Source organism: Oreochromis niloticus, linkage group LG6 (assembly GCF_001858045.2).
Source record: "Oreochromis niloticus isolate F11D_XX linkage group LG6, O_niloticus_UMD_NMBU, whole genome shotgun sequence".
Classification (NCBI taxonomy): domain Eukaryota; kingdom Metazoa; phylum Chordata; class Actinopteri; order Cichliformes; family Cichlidae; genus Oreochromis; species Oreochromis niloticus.
The window spans coordinates 7,192,265-7,211,060 of record NC_031971.2 but is presented as its reverse complement, the minus strand read 5'-3'; the positions used below and the strand labels follow the sequence as shown (position 1 = coordinate 7,211,060).

Here is an 18,796-nt window from a genome sequence, read left to right as displayed (position 1 = left end):
TAACTGAGGCAACTGCTATAGAGCTCCCCCTACCTCTAAAGAGGTTCCCTGTCTTTACATGTCTATACCAGGTAAAACCAATGGAGAAACCTGCAGATAGAACTGAACAAGCTAGGCCAGCTGGGGTCGCTTGCCGTTCCTATCTTGACCAGTTAACATCCATCAGATTTACCTACGAACATGAGCGTTGGGCACTCACGATGGCAAGCACGGTAGTACGATGGCGGTGGAGTTGTGTACGTGCTCTTGTGTTCCTGAGTGTGTGCAAGTGTCGGGCATGCCCAAAGCCAAGTGTGCAGCAGGCAAAGGGCATCGGCCAACATCCACAGCGCTCGACAGGCAACAGGCAGGCAGGCTCGATGTCGCCCATAGCCATGCGACAAAGAGGATTTCATGCAACACCCCATAGAAAAATCCAACAAACTCGGACACAGCATGCAACATGCATTTACTTCACTCCCACTATCTAAGCCCAAACTCTTCCCACCTAACCCAGCCCACTACTCCCCATGACTTCCCTTAAAACCCACTTTTACAATACAAGCAGCCGTGCATCCGCGCAAAGAGAGTATCCTCAATCCAATCGGATTGATCCTACTGATTGACAGGTAATTTCACACTTTTTGGATTCTTCTTTTGTTTTTTCCTTCTACTTTTTACATTCATGGCTGCCCTAAAGTCAAATTGGACAGCAAGGTGTTACTTCGTATCAAGTCAAGATCTCTCTCAATGCCAGACGGGTGCAGTGTCTTAAGGGGGTGTAAGAGTTAGAGAGGATTAGAGTTGTGGTATTCCCTGAAAGAAGAAAAAAATCATATAGAAGTTTAAAAAACAGATGATTGAAGTTCTGTTTTTTCTGTTTATTTTATTTATTTTTTTGGTTTTGGACCAACCAGACTTTGTGGTGATAGAGCTGTAGGGTAAGGGGACCGGGGCGTATCAAAGGGGACACATGGCAGGGGTAACAGTTAGTCGGGCTAAACTAGGCGACTCTAAGCTTGGTCATGAGATGTAGTTACAGATAAAAAGGTAAAGGTGAGAATGAGCAGGGAGAGGAGGGTTGTGAAAACACTGAAAGAGTAAAAGAGGAATCAAGAGAACGTGAGTCAGTGTGATTTAAACTGAGAGAAGAATTGACAGTGTGTGTGTGTGTAGATAGAAAAGAGAAAAGAGAGGCTGAAAATTACAGAACACAACAAAAGATAAAGACGAAGACTAAAAACAACACTGACAGAGGTCAGTTCAAAAGAGACAATCTGTCGTAGCAATACACATTTAACAGCATTTTCTTTTTTTACTTTGAGTAAAGGGCTTGGTGTCCACTAAAGTGAAGATCAAGAACTTTGCCTAAATATTAAGAGCAATGTAAACCTTCCCCTCTTTATTCATTAACTGTTTCTCATATCACAGGGTTCTTTAATTGACTTCTTTTTGTCGGATTTGTGTAAATGAATACCGGAAGGTTCTGATGGCTGAAGTATGTGATGGGTGCTAGTGCCAAGACAGTTTGACATACTGGAGAGGAAACCAAGAGAAAGAACAGGAAGGAGAGGTAAAGTGGAGACAGAGTGGGCTTGACAGAGGGATGTAATGAAGGAGTGAAGATGGCTCCTAATTGGTGACAGACAAGTGGATGTAGAAGTAGAAAGACAGAAGAATGTGAGGAAAAGGATAGCTGGCAGGCAGAAGGTCAAAAGCCAGAAGAGGAAAACAGAGGAAAAGGAAGAATGAGAGAGGCAAATGGATAGTACATAGATTACTGACATCCAGATTCAGCAGAAATGAGTAACGCTGGAGATTTTCTAACAATAGTTAAAATTACTGCTTTTCACTCACCACACCAATAAATGGGAGGCTACTATACACACGGTTATTTGGAGATAAGTGGATCTACTGTACATACAGATATTTGACTTTAGGAGTCAGATCAGGTGTGGCTCATTATGGGGGCTAAGTTAGGCAGATCTAATTTGGTGCTGGCTAAACAGAGCTGGCCAATTCATTAAGTATTTAAGTAGTATTTAAATTAGTGACTGTTGTCTCTTGGGAAATAATTTTAAGGGACATTTTTTTAGCTGTGAATTATTCAAATAATTAACATATTTGTAATAACTTTGCAAAAATTTAAAGTAAAAATTTTCCCTGTTATCATCATGGAGTATTGCATGTAGAATTTTGAGGTAATAAAAGAAATTTAAACCATTTTGGAATAAAGTTGTAACATTACAAAAGCTGGAATTAGTGAAGTACAGTCAGTACTTTCTGGATACACTGTAGCTATCAATTCCCAACTTTCTGAGCTACTATTTCTGAGCTCATGCTTCAAGTAAGCAGCATGTTTCTAATTTCTTTTTCAACCGACACCATCGCATGTTAGAGATTAGATCCTTTCACACCAACCCTACAAAGAAGACTGTGACCAGTGACAAATTTTTGGGGCGGATGCTTTTACTAGGAGTATAAAATTTCAATAACTAGAGTGTGGTTCACCAAAAAGGGAACACAGTCATTATTAATAATTTTCCAGTAGTGTATTTTACAACCTACCTACTCACTTGTGAGTAGCTTTGTTATATCTCCCTCCTCTCAGCCCTTGCGACAAATAAATTGAATAAAACTGAATAAAAAATTGAAATGAATTTTCTGTGAAGGGTGAATTTTGGCTCCTAATAATTGCCGACAGATACAGCGAGTACTGATAACCACAAATCCCTTTGAGCTGTTGCTGAATTTCTAGGCGTCAGTCACATATTTCCTGATTTTAATAAAAATAAAGCTTAATTTGATGTCATTTTTTAAAAAAAATAATCAGAGAAATCACTTCCCTCCTGGTTGAAGCACAAAAAGCACCAAACCATTTTGTCAACAGTGTTTTAGTGAATCTGGATGGCAATTAGAAGAAGGACAGCCAGGACAGGTTGAGAAGGACTCAGCTGAGGTGTAAAGAAAGAGGAGACAATAAGACGAAGAGACAGTGAATGCTGAAATGCTCAATCCAAATCTCTACACTGGTGGTCTGAGGAACAAAGAAGCCAGAGATGCTTGAATGTCAAAAAATCATCTTGAAAAATGAGGAAAAAAACTACAAGGGCCAGAACATGTTTGTATAAGCATTGTATATGTGTGTGGTAATGTGTGTGTGCGTGTGTATTACATAATACACAGAATAATAGAGCCATCCACAGGAATAAGAGGCACAGAGGTTTGAAGACAGAAACCCCTGCCGGTCCTTCTGTACCCGCATCGTAAGCAAATATTGCACTGCGTGAATAAAACCCTTAATAAAATAATCTCAATTTAAGTGTTGCTTGTATATGTTTCCTGAAGTAAATCAATGGCGTGTGGAAATTATGTATTTTTCACAATTTTTCAAGCATAATTTCACTGCAGTAAAAATTTCTGTAAGCATTTTATAGGACATAATTTTAAAATGCAAACCTGTAATAAATAATGAATAAATGTAGATTAAGTAGATGTATATTATAAGTTTGAATATTTCAGAACAAAACAGGCTATGAAGAAATGAAAACTGAAAGTAGTAATTTAATATTTAGTGGACTTACTCCAATCTAAAAACACATGGACGTCTGAAAGTTTTCTTACTTTCTAAGTCACACCTGTGCTTTAACTGTGTTTTGCTTGCGTCCGTGCAGGTTGCAGAAGGACTGGCAAAGCCTCCTCCGTTCCCTTACTCCTGTGGCTTGACGGGAGGAAATCAAAGAAAGAGGACTGACTACCAATCCACTATCACTGCACTTCACGACAAAAGCCCATCCCTCCATCCCCGCGGTCGGAGAGAAAGAAGAGAGGACAGCGCTCACCACCACCACAACCACCACTAACAGACAATGAGGAGAACACCGCTGGGAGGAGGGAGGGAAGAAGGGAGGGAGGTGGAGGAGAGTGGGTAAGAAGGAGGAGGAGGAAAAGGGACAGGGAGGCTTGAGCAAATGAAAGAGAAGAGGTTCTCTTCCCCAGCGATGGGGAGGTTGAAGAACGGAGACTTTATGGATGGGGAAAAGGAGGAAGAAAGGAATGATGGGAGAGGGGAGGGAGAGGAGGAGTTGAGGGTGGTGGCTGAGGGGGGTGGAGGGGTAAGGTGGGGGCGAGTCTACCTTATAGGCGACCCGGGCGGGACACCTCTTCCCGAGGCCTAGCGGCGGACACATGTGTCTTAGCATCTGATACATGTCTGTGTAACTGATCCGGCCGCTGGAGTGGCCACGAACACACATACACACACGCACACACACACACACGTGCACCATATATGCACATGCATCCAACACCCCATACACCAACACACCCACACCAGACAAAACAAAGACGGACGACGTAAAAACGTAAGAAAGAAAAACAATGGGGGGAGGGAGGAAGAGGAGGATTAAGTGGGAAGGACGGAGACAGACAGACAGAGGTATGTTTGGGGGAGACATGAGGAGAAATAAAAAGAAACCGACAAAGGAAAGGAAGAGGGGGGGAAACAAATACACAGAGGTTATTGTTTTGATCACTGTGGATATGTGGTTGCTGTGGTGAGAGAAAAAGAGAAGGAAAGAGAACGAGAGAGAAAGAGGGGGTGTGTTACGTGGCTTCTAGTTTGATATATTATAACGTTAGTGGAGAGAAGAGGAGGGAAGGGAGGAAGGCAGGGAGAAAGGTTAGGGAAGGGGAGGTGTTATTTAGTTTAGTTACTTGCTATTAAGATACCGTTCTATGCGAGTCGAAAAGGGGATTTGAGTGGGTATTTTTTTTCTCGTTAAAAGTCGGTGCCCTCTTTCGCCGCTCGGATAGAACTGGCAGCGGGGCTTCTAGCAGGCAAAGAAAGCACCGCTGCAGAGATCGGAGTGAGTCACAGTGACAAGTCAATGCAGTCCATTATTGAGGCTTAGTCTCCACCAGGAACCTCCACTCACAGCTGTGCCTTTAGATGTTCAGGGGAGCCCTCCCTCAAGATGGGAAAGGTCACGACACCTTTACAACAAGGGTAGCAGCTGAGTAGAAGGTATTCAAAAAGTTTTGGTTGTTCGAGAACCATTAGTTGTTTTTAATACAATAAAATGCAACTCAGAATTAGCCTGTCCAGATAGCTTCTACCTATTAGTTTAGATTGAATGAAGTGGAATATCTACTGAAGGGTACAAAGTACCTGAAAGAGAATCATTCAGTTTCAAAGTACTTCAATTCCGCAGCTGTTCAGCAGTAATAATCAAAAGACGTACTGTTAGAAAGAGCGGATTTGAGAGTTTTGCGTGATTGCTAGAGGCTGCTGTGCCTCCAGACATGCTCGCAAAAGTATAGGATGAGTTTGACTATCATACGGATGTATGTTGTGCATCCGGAGGGAGACACATCGAGCACTTGTGAACATTGTACGTTTTGTAAGTACAACTTTTTATTCAGCCATGTATTTAAAACTTTATTGCAAAGTTCTATGTCTATTACTTAAAAAAAATAGCCTTTTGAAATTGGGTAGTCCTTCTGATACACCCTGTATACAACAGGTCTCATACTACAGACATATTAGAGGTCTCACAACTCAAATATAACTAAGTCAATAGAGGACAAGAACAACTTAACAGATGGAAAGGTGTAACATTGTAAACACACATATCTGCAGCCCGATGCAGATTGTTTGGGTTTTTTAACAGTTAAATACTATAATGTGAATTAAAAATAAATCGTAAGTTCGCTTCAACTAGCTCCTTAGCAGTAGTTTCAAAAAGCAAATGTAAACGGTATGAATAACAAATCTTCCCACGAACCTCTGCCGACACAAGCGGTTACTAAGAGGTACCTGGTGGACACATGACTATTTTTTTAATGTCAAGAGTCCTTGCCCCAAACCACACACACACCCTGCCCCTTTCCTTTTTTGTCCCCCACACACCAGAGCCACAAACAGAGCAAGTTTGGCCATCTCATCACAGTACTTCAGATAACAGTTACCCAACTCCTGCACATTGATTTTACATGAGAATTATACTTAAAGAACTATAGGAGGTCGTTTGATAGCCGATTTGTTGTCTTATGAAAATAGTTAATAGTAGCTATTCCTTTTAGCTTTAGGAAAAGTATTGCAAAAGTACGTTTGACTTCGATATTACTGTGCAAAAAGTACTGGGTGCATTTTATATAAAGGTAATGTCACAGGCAAAATACTGGTTTTGGTGTTTCTAATTTTTAAAGCCACTATGTGTACTGGTTTGAAAGTCCATACAAGTTAAGAAGGGTTTAGAAAAGAAGCTACTCAAAAAAAACCCCTTTCAATCATTGTATCTGAAATAACCTTTGGTGCTACAAGGACAACCCAATAAGGAAGTGAAGAAAAACTGCAAGTCCTCAACTGGACACTTGAGACTGACTCCAGTCCATTATTCAGAAAATCCATCTTAGTTTATACTTCGACTTTGAATAAATGTAGAGCCTACCATACACACTATACAAGTAGCCAATGCTGTTAGCATTTATCCCCGTGCTCTGCGATTTTACCACCAACACCAGGTGGTAGTGACGATTCTCTCTTCGAGTTCATCCTTTCTCCATCACCAAATTCAATTCCAGTTACTAAAAAATTAGTAACTGGAAATCCGTAATAATCCTGGTCAGAATGGGTCATTCACAGCCTTGTGACCTGCGCTGATGTGCCATGCTGCTACATTTCTAGAGATACAGATCAAGTTAAGGTAAACTAGTTGGAGTTGCTGAAGTGGACCCCTCGATCATGTTTGTAGATTTGGTGGCACACTTTTAATCATGTAGGGTCATCACTGGTGACGACCATAACGCTAACGCTAGGCAATCAAAAATATATCAAAAAGAGTCTGTTTTGCCTTTCGTCAAAGTATGGGTTTAGGGTTAGATTTGCTATATACGATGACTTTGACCTCAGAGGGTTAATGCAATTATCTGATAAATAATATGCCTTTCTATATGACTAATTGTACATAAAACTTTCTAAGCGGTCCTGGCTCCAGTTTTGCTTTGTGGAATTACTGTTAATGGGCAGGTATTTGTGTATGTAATACAGCCACATAATGTTTGGTCACACCTTGTTAACACTAGGTTATAATGTAGCAATGATTTCCAAAAGCCAAGATGGCCATATTTCTTAAATTGAGGCTTAATAACAAGACTTGGTGGTTTTGTCCATCTTTTATATACAGATTTTGGCTGAACTATGGCGATTTTTTCCTAGTGACATAAAACACAATGTTTTAGTGTTTCTGCGATCTTAGAAATATCTATTTTAAGAAAATATACTCCATTTTTGTATGAGTAATCTATCAGTATAAATGCACAAAAGACTACACATAGTGGCTTTAAAATGTAATATTACAAACTGGTTAGAATAGTTGTTCCCAAACATGTGCCATGGAAGTTAAAGATGTAGCAGCTTTTCATTTCAGCTAGCAACAAGAGCTCGTACTTGCTAGTTTAACTAGTGTCTGTCACCAGAATGAGCTGCTTCAGTGAGTACAATCAAAGTCTGCACACGTCTGACTTCCCGTGACACATGGCTGGAAAACACTGGCTTTTAAGCTCAGACCAAACTCTCTTTGTATGGCTCTGTAATAACCCCTGCCTCCCGCACCCGAACCCCAACTCAAACAAGAACAATGCACATTGCTCAACCATTTTCTGCCCAGGCAAAATTAGACAGCAAGCAGAAATAAAACACAATGGCTGACTGGAGTCTAAAGTCTAATGTTTACACAATCCTGAATTCAAAGTAAACATGTCAGTGTAATTTTCCCCAGCTTTCAGTCAGAAGACAATAGCAAGTGCAGTGCACCACCTCATGCTTCACACACTGGTATCAGTGTGTGTGTGTGTGAGTGTGTACAAGAGAGTGAGTGTGTGTGTGCATTTCTGCATTGTCCCAAACATTCTCATTGTCATGTCAGAATGCATATACAACAGAACCCCCCCACCAAAAAAATGGTTAAATGGTGAAATGAGCTTAAAGCAAACCCGAAAAGAAAACTCAAACCAATGGAAATCAAAAAGTTGAAGTAAGAAAAAATTGGTTTTAAGAGTGATAGAGAGCAACATTCATTCCAGTCTCTTAAAGGCGAGCAGGTTGCGTTTAAATTTGTGCTTTAGGGGTTTGGTCCAAACCTTGCAGGCCACCCTATGTGGGCACTTCTTGCCAAGGCCCAGAGGAGGGGAGATAACTCGCAATAAACTGTACATATCCTTATAATGTATGCGCCCGCTGCAAGAAAAATACAAGGAGGGGAGGTTAGGTGAGGGAACACACAAAATACAGAGAGAGAAAAAAGAAATACAAAAGGAGCAGAAAGAAGAGAAAGAAAAAAAAGCAGAAAGATTCAGAAAAAAACTTCATCTTAAGCATGCACGCTCAAAATTCACAGGGGAGAAGGGAGGGTCACATTCATCTCAACTTTGGAAGAGAAGGCATTAAAAGTTATGAGAGAGAGAGAGAGAGGAAAAAGAGAAATAGATGGTTGGAAAATGCTCAAGCAGGCCAGCCTTAACTGTCCCACTCTGAACTATCATCACACGTTGTAGATCCCATTTGATCTGCACACTTCTCGGATAAGACATCGGCACGACAGCAGTCTTTACCCATTTCAGGGCAGGAGAGAAAGTCAGGGGTTAAAATGTTACTTTACATTCAGCAAAAGACTATTTATACATTTGTGTAGATCAGGGGTGTCAAACATAAGGCCTGGGGGCCAGAATTGGCCTGGCAAGCACACCAATCTGACCCACTGGACAGCTTTGGAAAATGTGAAGGAGGCATAAATTTTGGACTTTTAGATGGATTTTATTAAGTTCTGGTAACTCATATTTATTTCTTACAGGTTAAGCGCAAGAGTCATGCTGAAAGATTGCTTTCATTTACTACAGCAACGTGTTTTTTTATCATGTGGAAAAACTGAGAAATATTGTCGTATTTGCATGTTTCTTTTCTTCTATGTAGACATCTCAGATATTAAATGTGTAGTTGAACTGTTTCACTGGGGCAACCCACTTAAGATCAAAATGGGCTGTATGTGGCCACAGAGAATGGTACAAAATATAAAAACAAGCATTTTTATGGTACAATAGAGTTTTTTTGTTGGCTGTTTCAAATATTTATCGTGTTTTATCTTGAATATTTCAGTTATTTTGTGTTTCTACTTCAGTTGTTGTGAAAATGTGATGTTGTTTCTAGTATTTGTGTGGCCAAGAACAGTGCTAAGGCTTATCTAGCAATGAACTGTCAGGACAGAGACTACTGCAGCTTCATATCAGGCTTCAAGGTGCGGTAAATGTGGAAGACTGAAGCATTTCCATGACTGTACAATGTGGTGAGGGGGTTGGAATAAGGTTATTATAAAGAAAAATAAATAAAGAAAATAAAACTAATTAATGTAGTTACACTTTACAGAAATAAAGTTTATATGGACGTTACCCTGGAAGCATTATAATGGTAACAGTACAATGGTATTCAAAAAGTTGGCAGTATTATTTTGTAAGACTTCTATATAATACAGCACTATAAGGGTTTTTTTTACATTAAGATGCCATTTTTGGAGGTTGGGGTAAGTCCACAGTAAAATAACAGTATACCGCTGGAAAATCTAGCTGCCAGGATCTTTAATGTCATTTATCAGAGAACTTTCCAACAGTATGCAGTGTGTGTTTTATTTGTATTTTTGTATGGGTTTGAGTCCACCTGTGTGTCACTCACCAGGCGGCAGGGTCGTACTCGGCCCATATCCTTACATACTCATCCAGGTGATGAGGCCCCAGGATGGAAGAGTCTCTAGTCAGGTACTCAAAATTGTCCATGATGACAGCCACAAACAGATTCAGCATCTGGAACAAGTATGTCGCAAACACAGTGATGCAAAAATTTTCTTCAAACAATAACATACCCTCACTGGCCACTTCATTAGGTACATGTTAGCCCTGGGCTGGACCCATGTTTTGCCTTCAGAACTGGCACAGATTCAACAAGGTGCTGGAAATATTCTTCAGAGACTTAGATCCAGCTGATCTATCAGCTGCACATTCATTAAACAAATCTCTATTTCTAGCGTATGCTTGAGGAATGTGGAGGCCATTTATGTACATCGTCATTTCAAGAAACCAGTTTGAGATGATCTGAGCATCTTATGCTGCTGGAAACAGCAAAGTGGCTGGTGATACGAGGCAGGATGGATCCATGCTTTCATGTTGTTTCCACAAAATTCTGACCCTGCCGTTTTATTATTACAGCAGAAATCAACAGTCATGAGTTCAGGCAACATTTTATTCACTTCTGTTGAGTCTGTTATAGCCTCAGCCTCAGTTTCCTGTTTCCTGTTGACAGGAGTGGTACTTGGTGTGGCCTTCTGCTTCAAAGATTTGAAGTATTCTGAATTCAGAGATTCTCATACACACCATAGTTGTAATGAGTGGTTATTTGAGTTACTCTTGCCTTCCTATCAGCTCGAAGCTGTCTAGCAATTCTCCTCTGATGTTTGACATCAACAAGGCATTTTTACCCAGAGAACTGCAACGCACTGAATATTTTCTCTATATATCTTAGAGATGGCTCTATGGGGAAATCACAGTAGATTAGAGGTTTCTGAAATACCCCGTCCAGCCAATCTGGCAAAAACAAAGTGTCACATGTCTGACAGATTAAGCAGATTATCTTGACCATGTCTGAATGCCTAAGTGCATTCAATCGCTGTGATTTGATTAGCTGATTAGATATTTGCTTTATCAATCAGTTGAATAGGTGTACCTAACAAAGTGGAGGGTGAGTCGAATGGACTGAAATGCTTATATAGTGGCCTTCTTGCCCTACTTAAAGCACTTTCTAGTACAAATTTCACCTAATCAAACACACATTCATACAATGCTTTTATCTATACCTAAGCACTTTGAACTAACATTCACACTCTGATGGATGCATAGGAGTTTTTCGGGTTTCAGTATTTAGCCCAAGAATGCTTTGATGCATCGACTGGAGGAACCACCGACCTTGTGATTGGTAGATGACCTGCTCTATTACCCGAGCCACCGCTGAAAACAGTGTGTGCATATTTTGATCAACTGGGTAAAAGTGTATTCAGTGGGTTTTCTCACCAGAAAAGAGCACAAGAAGATAAAGGAGACAAAGTATGTGTAAGCGAAGGTGCTGCCACATTCTTTTTTATCATTCCCTGATTCAGGATCACACTCCTTCTTATCCAGGCAAGCCAACATGATCTCTTGCCACGCTTCACCTGTAGCACTCCTATGAGAGACATTAAAAAAGAAGAAGTTGTACACGACTTGATATGAACATAGAAGATTATTAATATAGAAGATATGATAACATATACAATAACACATCAGTGCTACTGTCGTTCTGCTTCTAAGGAGAAAAAGACTGAGCGACAACAGGAGAAGAAGAGAGGAAGTAAAGTCTTACCTGAACAGCAGCATTAGGGCCATGAAGAAGGTTCTGAAGTTATTGTGCTCATTGATTCCATCATCCTCTGTTAGTTTTAAGTTCCCAAACAACTACACACAAACAGCAGTCAAACAAGGAAAAATCAAGAAGTTTAGGCAACGTAGTTACAACAGGAACTGCCTTCTTGCAGCGTTTTCAGCACAATAACATAAAAACAATAGATATTCTGCAGCACTCAACTTTTAATTGTCAATTTGTACATCATTTTCATCGTTTAAGTTTTATTCCTACTAAATATTTCCATTTTTAAAAACATTTCCTTATTCATATGTATTGCATTATGACTAAACCCTTAAAAGGAAACAAATAAACAAACAAAAAATACACAAGGTTTAATTTGGATGATCCCTCCTTCGTTGTCATCTGTTGCATCTGTGGACAAACTCCAGGGATCCTGCTTCATTTGGATTGCATATCTTCAGGTTAGAAGCACAACAATATGCATGTTTGTTCAACATCCATGGAGCTGTGCACCGCAAATTCATCCTACAGGGTCAGAATGTCAGTGCAGATTTCTACTGTAATGTCCAGAGACATGTGAGGGAGAACATAAGCCATAAAAGAACTGAACTGCACTGGTATACAGCACTTTAAAAAGGCAGGAGATTTTTGATTTCCCCCCTTGCAACTTTATCCTCTTTCTCAAAAGGAAATTTAAGTTGAGATGTGACGATTTTGACTGAAAAAAGTAGATGGAAAAGTGACACTCCAACCACAAACAGCAGCACTGCTGGAGGCAGGCAATCTTACAGTAAACATTTTGATCACACCTTGCATTTTTAATATTGTATTGCAGTATTTATTTGCCAATTTATTTTGCAGATTTTACTTCTATATACAAAACCTATAATAAAACCCTTGTGATGAATTTTTGAAGCTTAAAGTAGCTCATCACCTCACCCTGCCTTTGACTTGAGTTTAGTATGTATACTTTACAGTGCAATTTATACTATGATGCTCAAAGAACTTATAGGAACACTTGGTCATCACAGTTAAACACAAACACAAACTTCAGCTATATCAATCTGTCTAGTTAGAAAGCATAATCCATTGTGAATCCATTTCACCATGCTTTGGTGAAAATGATGTGACAATAGGTGCACACGAGAGGCAGCAACCCCAAAAAGGAAGACAGTTTTGCCGGTGGTGATGACAGACCATTGCTCTCTGCTTATCATGCCTGACTGATCTTTCTCTAGTTTTGCTTTTGTTAGTGGCCTTATCACTGCTGATAGCTTGAGATGGTACCTGCACTCCAGGCAGGCCAGGTCCTCCAGGATGGCACATGGACACATGCAGACTGTATCTTATAAATGTGGAGGTGATATCAGGAGACTGGCATCAAACCAGCAGCAGGACCAGCATCGTGGCAGGTCAACCACTACGCCACTTTACTGGTGAAGCAGGTTCACACTGAGCACATGTAACAGGCATGTGCCTGGCAAACGTTATGATGCAACAATTTTTGGTGGTTCCGTCCATTCATTTTATTCCATTTATCCAATTCAGAGTTGTGGACAGCCTGATATCCCTGAAGTTTAACTAACTTTGTGTCACACTGTGATGACATTGTGTTCCCTTAGCGGTTCTGAGGCGTGTATATGACATGTTTTATGAGACGTACTGTGACTGCACAAGAAGATCTTTAATTTAACCTCTTTTTATCTTACTTGCACTTCTATGGTGCATAATGTAAGTAAACTTTTGGATACAGGCCTTACAGGCATTGGGATACAGGATAGACACTTCTATCCTTTTTGAACAGATTCTGTGCTGTTCACACTGTTGCTGAAGCATTTAACTGTCCCAACCCATCAAATGTAAAAATCTCAGGACTCTATAAGCAGTACTCACCTGCATGCCAATGATGGCATAGATGAAGAACAGCATGGCAATAAGCAGGCACACGTATGGCAAAGCCTAGCAGGGCAGATAGGAAACACCTTTCAGTGCCATTAAGTGTATTGTGACATGTGCATACCTTTTGATTGTGTTAGTTAATGACTGAATACCTTGAAGGACTGGACGAAGGTCCAGAGCAAGATGCGAATGGTCTCTCCCTGTCTCAGCAGCTTTATAAGGCGAGCTGCTCTGAAGAGCCTCAGGAAGCTCAAACTGAAGGCATTATTCTACAGCACAAAGGGAGAACACAGTGAGTTTCACCGAGTATGCCGCACCTGCACAGCATTTCTCTAACAAACAGAAAACCCAAAATCAACACTTGAAGAAAGAGAGGACAAAGAAAAAGAGAGAAGGGAAGTCAAAACCAACTAAATGAATGCAACTGCAAACATAACGGCTCTCAGTAAAAAGGCTGAAGGGGAAAAAAGAGAGAAATAAAATAAGGAGGAAGGAAAAAAAAGAAGAAGAAGAGTTTTAAGAGCTTAAAGGTCATCATCCAATCTGATACAACAAAACAGTTTTTTTTAAGAGAACAAAATGCACTGATCTCTGGGGAGGGTGGGGGCAAGCAGGCCACATCAGATGGAGCACAGTGCAATGTGCCTGTCAACCACAAACACACGCACACACAGAATGACAAACCCTAACAGAGCATGGCTTGAGTTTGCTCCCATCTAGAGCTTGCTAGGTTGCTCTCTGTTGTCTCTAGAGGAGAACAACCAATCAGTATTGGACAAACCTTAACACAAAGTTGGTCTCAGTTAATTTCATTAAGATCTAGATGCCGGTATGTCCCAAAGATTTTGGTATTTTGTTCCCCTTTTAAAACAATTGATAAGTCAAATGTAAAAAACTATGTGATTCTTATAGCTGGGATCTTTGTCAATACACTCGGGAATTTGTATCGAGCCTATTTCTATTTTCTATTTTTGGCATGTCACATAGAAAAAATATTTCACACACAACAGCCAAACTCTGGTGAGGCTCTGGCATTTTGTCGTTCACAGGCAAGGCAAAAAGAGGAGGATGAGGAAGAAGGGGTATAGAGGAGTGGTGTGGGAGAGGGACCAGAGAGCAGCCTCAGTTCAGGCATTGCAGCATACTTTAGGAGAAAGGAGCTGGCCGACATGCAGTCCAGAGAGGGCCAGTGGTGCAGATTCTACTTTTAACTGTATTTGAAGATTTAATACTCTGAAACATTTGTGTGTGATACACTCTTGTGAGGAACACAGACATCTCAAACTACAACGTCGCTACCAGAATTTAAATATGAAAGGTTGGCTTTGCCTTGTAAGCGATCATTTTTCAAAACTGTCCACCTCGTGTTCTTAATCAGTAACCCTGGCTAGAAATTTACCAAACTACTGGACATCCATAAAACTACTATTTTATGGATGAATCTATAGACTGTATATAAAAGATAACACCTGGTAATCTTGGACCAGGTGTAATGACACAGTGGCTATGTGCTATGAGCTTATTGCCTGTAAAATGGTTGCTAGACGTGACTACTCATGGTCAGTTGCTGTCTTTGGAGCAACTTTGGTTGCTCAAGATGGTAACAAAACAGCAATAGGATGGAGTCACTGTGCAATCATTTTTCACAATTTAATGGGGTCAAGTTAGCAAATACATGTAATCTATTTGTAATGATAGACAATGCGTCTAGTGTGGTTTAGTGGGGTAATTCGTTTTCATAGGACAGGATAAGTTTGAATAACTTTATAACCCTTAATAAATGAAATAATCATTTCAAAGCTGTGTTTTTTTATTTTTCTATAATATTAAAATTAGTTTGATGATCTGAAACATTTAAGTGGGACCAATTTGCAAAAAATCTAAGAAATCAAGAAGGGGGCAAGTATATTTTTACGGCACTGTATGTAGATATTAACAGATTTGTGATTTTCATGGTGTATTATTACAAATAGGCTGCATGAATTTGCTAACGTGACCTCATTTAATCATAAAATGTTAGTTGACTGAGTCCATCTTGACTCACCTAACTTGCTTCGAAGATGGCAACTGACCGTGATTAGTGGTCCCAGACCTGGTCGCTATCTTGTGATGGTCCAGATCTGGGAGAAGATCTCCCAGGACACCATCCATTTTGTTATTAGGAGCGTGCCCCACCATTGTCAGGCATGGATACAAGCATGTAGGGCCAAACAAACTACTGAGTACTATTTCGAGCTGCTGCAATAAAATTTTGGCAAAATGGACTAAAATAGACTAGCGTGCCTCATTATTTATTTTTATAGTGTCTTTTAATTCAAACCTCTTTAGCCTGATAATTTTCATTTCCATATATTAATGTGGCATCCTTTTTCCCCCCTAACACATTAGTCCTTATAAGTGTAGATATCCAGCATGCCCTCCCCCACCTAGATCTGATGTGTTTTTAAAGTGTTCCTTTTATTTTTTGGAGGACTAATGTCCATCGACCTCATAGATCAATGAAGAAGACTGGCTTCAGAATTTAGTCCCAGGAGCTACCTGAACTATTTTACATACAGTCCATGGATGAGTGAAGTACTGTGACAAGGAAGTTCAGAGAGTTTAAAAGTCCAACATCCAGAAAGCGCATGCACTGGGTTCAGGGTTAAGACTGGTCATGAGAGAGCAGGTGACTGAGGAGCAACAAATGAGTCGAGGGTGTGCACAGTCAATGAAGATGCAGGAGAAGGTTTTTGAGAGATAAATTACAAACCAACCGGATTCTACATATGCCAATATGTAGAAAGAGGAATGGGGAGGATTTTTGTTTTCATTTGTAGTAAAATGTGAGTGGGTGAAAGATATTTTTTTGGGGAGGAGGGGAGAAGGTAAGTGGGTGGGTTGGTGGGTGTTGGTTGTGTGTTTTATTTGGACATGGAACACACACCATCACCATCATCATTATCATCATCATCATCATCACAGGACCACCACCACATGTCATGGTGCAGCATGGATGGAGAACACGATGAAGGATTTCATAGTGCATTTTGATTGGATGGATTTTATCAGAGGAGGAGGGAGTGGGAGGGGCGTAGGGCGCCAACAAAGTAGAGAGGTTTAAAGAAAGCATGTGAAGAGATAGAAGAGGAAGACAGAATCAATATGGGCGTCATCACAAAAGCAGTGAAACACTTCAAGACAACAGCATTTCATTTGGGAAAGAGTAAGTTCAGCCTCTCTTCTTTTCCAGCTGTCATTAACCAAACTTCGTTTATTTGAAGTCAAAGGCAATTTGCTGCCCCATATCTTTTATTCTTTGACACTAGCGGAGTAGGTGTGATGATTCACAGCTTATACAAGCCCTCACTGACCGAGAAAAGCCACAAGAACTCCTCTCCCTTTTGAAGCCAACTTTCTTCTGATTTCCTGCTCCTTGCAAACAGGTTTGTACAGCAGGTGAGCAAAGCCAGGGCTGTGACTAAAACATGGCTGCATGATGAAACTATGACAAACCAGGTCCCGGACTCTTGAGCAGCTAGAATAGGGGTTTGAGAGATTTGTGAAACATTGCACCCTGCTTTTATTTACATGTTATACAGTGTCCAAACTTTTTTGGTATTGGTGTTGTACAAAAGAAAGAACATAAGAAACAACATTTTACTTTTAAAACACTAAATGGAAGAATCTGGATATTTGCTTGAAGTGTTATTATTTGTCCAGATCCTAAAACTAGACAAAAATGAATCGACCTGTCATGGTCCCTGTGCCTCACCAGCTGATCCCGTATTAGGCAACATGTGTTTTTGTTGTTTTGCTTGTTCTCTCTCTCTCTCTCCTGCCGGGGCGGTGATCATTACGGGCTCCCGCCCCTGGCCCACGCACCTGCCATCTCCACACCTGCTACCTATCTTTGTAATCCCGAGCCCTACTTAAGATGGCAGCACTGTGCTACTCGTCGCTGGATCGTTGAGCTATCAGCGTTAGTCGCTCAGTAGTTTGAGAATCTGAATCTGTGAGTTGTTTCCGTTAGTTCGTCTTTGTGTGTGACCCAGTTACGGAGTGAGGAGAGTGATTTGGAGACCTTTTGGAGTGCGTTTGATCCCCTTCCTTTCCCTCACAGACCCTGGAGCCCTGGACCCCCCCCCCTCCGGCACGTTGTATATATTATCACCTGGTGTTCTCTGTATAAAGAAATTAACTGTCTTCGCTACAAGGATTCCTGGTCCGCGCCTGAGTCCGTTAACTAATCGTGACACGACCTCTACATACATTAGTGTTTAGTCATTAACTTGAAAATGTCTGGGATCCTCTTGAGTTGACTGGTGTTTTGTGCCACTCTGTTTAGCAGATATGTCAAATCTTTAACAGTGAACCAGACACAAAGCAAGCCAAGATGTTAAAAAGAAAAATAATAATCTTATTGGGTTTTTTTTCTTTCTGTAAATATACGGCCAGCTCAGTTAACTGTAAGCAAAAGCTGTTTTTGGCTGTGTTTGAAAAGTCACAACAAAAGTAAGTGTTAGCTATTATGAACTCTCAAATTTACTTGCGGAGCCAGTAACCAGCAGTTCTGCTGCTACCACCTGGCAGCATCCTGACAAAAAAATCAATCGGCTGTCTGAAACAATCAGTTCACTGTTTAAAGTGGCACAGGTGTCAATTAAGGCCTGTTCACACAGCAGTCATGCAAATGTGGCCCCTCCAACACGGCCAGAGGGTGTTTTTAATCATCTGCAAACACTGTTAGACTGCAGTACTTAGCACAGTTACTGCTGATCTAGTCAGTGTGAATGAGAGGAAGACTTAGTATAAGAAAGGCTGATGCCAGATTCAAAAAGCACCAAGCAAAAATGATACAATAGCTGGACAGTGAAGAGAGGCTGAAACTTCTACTGAAGTACTGGTCTTATATCCACAGTTATATTAACTCATATGTAAATACTATTACACATACAAGTACCAACAAACGCACAGGTAACATCGAGAGACTGCTCACTGAAGACAGGTTCAAAATGAACTAGAAACAACAGTTGCACCTTGATACAATGTTCACCATCTACCGTAGCTTCCATAATAGGAGGAGCGGCCAGTGACTGCCTTTTTCTCTTTAAGTCCCACTTTTGCAAGTGTGCATCTACATGATGTGAGGACACTTTTTTGGGTGGTAACCTACTGATCCAGATTACATTTAATAAATGATCTCTGACAAGCCCAAAAATCAGTCCGAAGCTATTATTTATCTGTGATGGACTGATGACTTAAGAAGGCTAAGCCAGATTTATGGAAGGATTCCTCATAGTCTTGCTTAAGCCTTAATATTGAATATCTCTTGCATCTAAAATAATTTAATTTCTCATGAATAAATTGCTTTAATACAGCCCATGACTTATTAATTCTGTTTGTTAGTGGTTTCAGTGTGGACTTGAGTAGTGATTGCCTCATTTTAAGGATTTCAGAGACGTCTACAAAGGCCAGTCACCACATGGGCAAAAA

General features: G+C 40.5%; 1 protein-coding gene across 1 annotated transcript in view; it reads right to left on the bottom strand.

Annotated features, from left to right (window-relative positions):
* cacna1ab (calcium channel, voltage-dependent, P/Q type, alpha 1A subunit, b) overlaps positions 1-18,796 on the bottom strand; it is a 158,182-nt gene that overhangs the window by 30,806 nt on the left and 108,580 nt on the right. Inside the window, 7 exon segments of the mRNA XM_019360310.2 lie at positions 4,116-4,212; positions 9,704-9,831; positions 11,092-11,242; positions 11,420-11,511; positions 13,316-13,381; positions 13,474-13,590; positions 16,078-16,083. Coding sequence (XP_019215855.2) covers positions 4,116-4,212; positions 9,704-9,831; positions 11,092-11,242; positions 11,420-11,511; positions 13,316-13,381; positions 13,474-13,590; positions 16,078-16,083 — 657 coding nt within the window.